This window comes from Rhagoletis pomonella, unplaced genomic scaffold (genome assembly GCF_013731165.1).
Source record: "Rhagoletis pomonella isolate Grant_MI unplaced genomic scaffold, Rhpom_1.0 Rhpom_scaffold_08053, whole genome shotgun sequence".
Lineage (NCBI taxonomy): Eukaryota > Metazoa > Arthropoda > Insecta > Diptera > Tephritidae > Rhagoletis > Rhagoletis pomonella.
In genome coordinates this window covers 1,303-7,384 of record NW_023466581.1, presented here as the reverse complement: position 1 = coordinate 7,384, position 6,082 = coordinate 1,303, and the positions used below count along the sequence as shown (strand labels likewise).

The following is a 6,082-nucleotide window of genomic DNA, read 5'->3' as shown; positions in this document are numbered from 1 at the left end:
TACGTGAGTGCGAAGAGCTTAAAATGCTGGCCGACAGGAAGAATGCCTTCCGACTTACGGAAGGTTTAAAGACCGGGGCGTACTCCTGTAAGAACAATAATGGCGACCTAGTAACTGATATCCAGAGCGTACTTAAATTATGGAGGGAACACTTTCCGCCCTACTAAATGGTAGCAGCACGGAAAGTTGCGGAGAAGAAGAACCCGAAGTCGATGATGACGGAGTCGACGGTTCACCGCCTGACTATGACGAGGTACGTATAGCAATAACGCGGCTGAAAAACAACAAAGCCGCTGGAGCTGACAGCCTGCCAGCTGAGCTATTCAAGTACGGTGGCGAGGAGTTGATAAGATGCATGCATGAACTCTTTCTGTAGAATATGGTCAGATGAACACATTCCCGACGACTGGAATTTAAGTGTGCTCTGCCCAATCCCCAAGAAAGGCGACCCCGTGCCAACTGTAGAAGACGTCGCAAGGCTCCACGCTTACTTTTCCTTACCCCGTCCATCGCATTTCTTGGATGGCGGAGATGTCAGCCTTTGTCTTCCCGAGGACATCAACCAGCCGGGCAGAAGCACCTTCCCCATTAGGGGTCCGGATCAGACATCTGCAGCGGGTGCATGATTTTCGTGTATACTCAATCATCTAACAAAACCCGTTTTGCATCGTTCTCTGTATACGAGCAGAAGTATTGTTCGTTATCGACTGAGCTCAAGACGAACATGTTGGCCACAACACCCGATTGCTTTTCATACATACTTGATTGGGTTCGGGTGCTTTGCAGCTCAATATACCCGGGTGTTCGAGTTTCAACCCGAGTGTGCACAAAATTTTCTTGATTGGCTTATGACGTTTTTGTTTCTACAAAAAATGTTGGCTTCTCATCGCGGTGTTCTTAGTTTTTGTGCGTAGAGGGTAAAGAGAAGGTTGAATTTTTTGGTAGTTTGTTTAAGTGTACATTTAACCATTTCTTATATTTTTGCTCATACAAAATGTGGCATCACGACGCCTACATCCATTTAGGTATAAATGTGTGTAGATCGGCAATGCCCAAGCCCTATACACTCGGTGCACATTTATTTTTTTGTAAAAGTACTTATGTACCTACGTAGTTTTAGGCTGTGTTCTAATATATACACACACAGCTTTCCACGCGAAACTATACGAAATAGATGCAAAAACATTTTTGTCTACTTCGCTTCTACTTTTTTCATTGCGTATGCACAAGCACAAAGCAACAACATTTTTGTATGCTTTGTGGGAACATATTGGCGCCAGTTACCTTCAGCGTAAATTTCTTTGTTGTCCTGCATTTTATCGCAATGTTCGGGTGTCCGTTTCATTGTTACACAAATTTTCGGGTTAGCTGCGGGTGTCCGACTGTGGTGTTCGCTTGTGCTCAATTTATAGCGAGGGTGATCGAACAGACTCGTTCGTAACCAAAGCAGCTGTCGGGTATGCATCTCGATCGAACACATAGTAGCCGAGTGTGGCGTTCGCTTGTGCTTGATTTTTAGTGAGTGTGATCAAAAAGGCTCGATCATACTCAAAGCTGTTCTCTGGTCCGGATATTCCAGGTGCATACCCTTAAATCATAGTCCTTTATACGTTTGCCGTGGTCGTCATCAGAAAAAGGGGGTCTCATCCGAGGCTGTTTTTTTTCTTTTCATTGGGCGGGGTTTTAACGTGGCGGGACCCAAACCCAGCGCACGCGAAGTTTTACGCCTTCTCACTTTAGCTCGCTCCTAAACGGGTGTTTGGTTGCTACCCAGAGGATACGTGGATATAAATATCCGGACGTTGTGAGCGAGTAAAGCTTGAGGACCTGCGTGATGTTGTTTGCGATGAAAAAAGGTTATTATACTAAATGTCAGTGGATGATCCTTCGGAATAATGCATGGGTGGCGCGATTCAAAACTAAGCATAGAGTTTTTTAATCGCCCGCCGACTCTAATAATTCCAAAGTCATCAAGAAATGGTGATAGCGAAACAATGCTGCTCGAACTCGGGACGCAATTATTGGCCTGTAATGCCGTGTACTCCGGCCAAAGTTCGCTCTTTGTACTAAGCGAATAAGCAGTTGAGTTCCATGGTGAATATCTGCGGCTGTGAGCTGCGAAGAGCTTGGCGATGTTGTAATATTGACAAATTTGCTGACGTACCCAAAAATGCGCTGCATTGTTCCAAATGAATTAATGTACTTGAACGAAAGCGAAATGTCATTGCGGTTATGTGCGGCAAGCAACACCTTTTGTCGAAGTTCTGGAAGTTTTGGTTGTGGTAGACACATGCGCGGCCAGCTGCCCTCCACTTCTCGCAAAAATGACGGGCCGTGCATCCAAAGTGAAGATCCTAGAAGTTCCTGCGCGGTAGCTCCTTTGGATAAAATGTCCGCCGGATTCATTGCTGTCGGAACATAGTGCCACCGCATGCCCTCCGTTAATTGATGTATGGTGGAAATTCGGTTAGCGACAAATACGTTAAATTTCGATGGTTCTTCTCGCAGCCACGAGAGGACAGTGGAGGAATCTGACCAACAATGAAATGAACAGTTAAAAAGCTTCATTTTTGTAAACTCACGCATGAGTAGTGCAAGCAGTGTTGCTGCACAGAGTTCCAGCTTGGGCACGGTGATAGTCTTCAGTGGAGCGACACGGGCCTTCGAACACAACAGGTGCACTTGTACCTTACTATCCTTGGCTGAACGCGTATAAACGCAAGCCCCATAAGCTTCAAGGCTTGCATCGCAAAATGCATGAATTTCTGTAATGGCCCCAGGTTGCAAGACGTAACGAGGAAATGATAGGTGCTGTATGTCTGCAAACCCGCTGCAAAAGGCAGACCAGGCGGTGTTTAACGATTGCGGTAGACTCTCATCCCACTCAAGCTTGTCTCTCCACATGCGTTGCAGAAGAATCTTCGCCTTGGTCAGCGTAGGGCCCATTAGTCCAAGGGGATCGTAACAGCGAGCTAGAGTAGACAACGCAGAGCGTTTTGAGTTTTTACCGAGTTCTCGTTGTGGCACAAACGAAAATAGCAGCTTGTCCTTGACCGGATCCCAAACTAGTCCCAGAGCTTTGGTGATGTCACTGCCATCGTCAAACTTAAGGAAACGTTCCTTGTCTACGTCAGGTATATCACGAAGGATATCTGGACTATTAGAGCACCACTTGCGTAACTTAAAGTTTCCTCGAGCAAGGAGGCTAGTTGTTTGTAGCTTGATATTCAGTACTTCTTCCATCGAATCGCCTTCAGATATCAAGTCATCTACGTAGAAGTCTCGACGCACTATTTCTGCACCAATGGGATAAGTCGAGGATTCGTCAGCTGCGAGTTGGTGCATGGCACGTATGGCCAGAAATGACGCAGGCTTAGTTCCATAAGTCAGCGTGTCTAACTTATAGATGGCAAAGTTTTCCTGAGGAGATTCCCGCCACAATATGCATTGGAGCATGCTATCTGGTGGGGTGACGCGAACACACCTATACATCTTACAGATGTCCCCAGTAAGTGCTATGGGAAAAGTACGAAATCTAATAAGGATATTAAAAAGTTTCGGCTGAATAGTTGGGCCTGCCATGAGTAGGTCGTTCAGCGAAAAGCCCGAAGTAGTGGATGCAGAGCCATCAAAAACCACTCTCAGCTTTGTTGTGCTACTGTCATCCTTGATGACGCAATGATGCGGCAGAAAATACTTGCATTGTTGAAAAACCTCATTGGTAACTAGCGACATGTGATTAAGGTCCAGATATTCCTTTATGAACTTACTATATTCTGTTTTAAGCTCAGGGTTACGAGCGAATTTTCGTTCAAGACTTTCGAAGCGTTGACGAGCTTGCAAATAGGAGTCTCCAAGGGCCTCCACACCACGCTTCATGGGAAGACGAACTGAGTATTCGCCTGATGACAATCGCAAATAATTTTCCCGGAAGTGGGCTTCGCAGTCGATATCTTCTTGGGAGGCCTTAGAGATCGGCTCGAAGTTGTGCTCTATTTCCCAGAACTGACGCACTAAATCTTCCAACCGAGTGGAAATAATATCACTGGAGGACTTCCGTCGCACCACAAAAGATGATAGTTTTGGAGCTTGTTGCCCCCCTCCAGATAGCACCCAACCGAGGCGTGTTTTCTGAAGGAGTGGTAAACCGTATGCCAAGCGTATCTGCCCCACACATAGCAGATCGAAGAACAATGCTGCTCCAATGAGCAGATCAATTCGCTGCGGTAAGTTGAACCCAGGATCAGCTAGTTGTATATTCGACGGAACATTCCACTCGTTGGTGCTCACGGAGCAGCCAGGTTGGTTGTCGGTTATGGTTTGCACAACAACAGCTGTTATGTTTGTTGAGAAATCTGAAGTCCGCGACTTCAGTACGAGGTCGACTGAGTAACCCTCCGTTGAGAAATTGGCATCTCCAATGCCAGATACTGTAGCAGAAGATTTTGCTTTTACAAGCTGCAATTGGTTTGCAAGGCGAGTTGTGACAAAGTGTAACTGGGAGCCAGAATCTAAAAGCGCCCTGCAAGGCACGAAGCTTCCAGCACGATTTTTTACCAGAACGACGGCAGTAGCTAGGAACACAGCATCAGAAGGAGATACTGGGGCACTAGGCGACACAGATAACGATGCAGTCATAGCGTTGGATTGAACTGTAGCTGCCGACGAAGCTTCGGCTTGACTATTGATTAACGATGCAGTTGAGCGTTCGAAATGCAAGAGCGTGTGGTGTTTCGACTGACAGGCGCGGCACGATCCGGATTTGCAGTCACGAGTTTGATGCCCAGTCTTTAGGCAGTTAAGACAAAGGGAAAGCTTCTTAACTTCCCTCAGGCGTAAGTTCGGAGACAAATTTGCGAAGCGTTGACAGCTATAAATTGCATGCTCGGCAGATCCACAAAACACACAAACACCTTTTGAGCCGTTGGAAGCAACAAAGGATTTCCTCTGACCAGTACTCACGTTCTTGTTAGCTTTTACCGCCTGACCAGTCGGTGTCTGCATAGAATGCTCAACGTTCTCGAGTGTTCTGCAGCGCTTCTCCAAGAACATAGCTAATTGATCCCAGGATGGCAGTTCGCTGATCGATGAACTCTCCTCCCATTTAGCTTGCGTCTTTTTGTCGAGTTTCTGGATCACCAATTGTACGATGATGCCATCTGCGATCTTCCCATTGGATGCGAGCGACTGCAATGCGCGTATGTGTGCTGTGACCTTATCTGTCAGCTCTCGTAGCTTGGTTACGTTTGAATCTGCCCTCTCTAGCCCAAATATCTCCCTGACGTGTGCCTGAAATATAAGACGTTTGTTATCGAAGCGCTTTTGTAAAAGATCTAATGCAGTGTTATAATTAGCGTCGTTTATTTCCAGCGAGCGCACGGTGTCAAGGGCAGCGCCGCTCAGACAGGAACGAAGATGCTGCAATTTGTCGATGTTGGTGAGGTCGCTGTCCTTGTCGATTATTGACGTGAACATTGAATAGAAATTTGTCCACTCGGTGTAGGCGCCACTGAATTTAGGCAGTGTCAGCAATGGCAAGCGTGAGCTATTATCGTTCACAATGATTGATTGGGTCTCACTGGAGTTCATTCTGACCGTGGAGCAATGTTGCGAGGCACTACGTTTACCAATCTCGCGTTGCAGTGTAGCTCTAAGGTTGATTAGAGCAGCATCGAAGTTACTTGGCAGGTCGCTGGCAATGGAGTCGAAGTCCAATTCCTCTAGGCTTGTGTGTGCGGCAGAAAAACTGGATTTCAATTCGCCTAAGGATTCTAGCATTGCTGAAAGACTGTACTCATCCATACTGTGTAGCTTGTCTGCGTCCAACTCGTTAATCAAGCTCTCCAGTCTGCTGAATATGGCCTTTGTTTTCAGCTTTAGAAAGGCTACTCGATCTGCACCTTCCCCTGGCATGACGAAGTTGCTGACGTTTACACTAGTGTGGCAGAATTATCTCAGTAAGCGGCCGGAAACAAACGAAAAATCGCGTGATACGATCACGTCGGGGTCACCAAATGTTGAGCTACTAAGCCCTTTTAGCAGCTATTAAAATAAAACAAACGATGTATGCATAAGTTAAGCA

General features: G+C 46.5%; 1 protein-coding gene across 1 annotated transcript; it reads right to left on the bottom strand.

Annotated features, from left to right (window-relative positions):
- Window positions 1-2,164: 2,164 nt before the first annotated feature.
- Window positions 2,165-5,802, bottom strand: LOC118755954 (the record flags this gene model as incomplete). The annotated part of the gene is made up of 2 exons (XM_036490745.1): window positions 2,583-5,802; window positions 2,165-2,531 (listed from the first exon to the last, which is right to left on the bottom strand). Coding segments are annotated over exons 1-2 (3,587 nt in total), but the record flags the coding sequence as incomplete, so codon positions are not given.
- Between the last annotated feature and the right edge of the window lie 280 nt (window positions 5,803-6,082).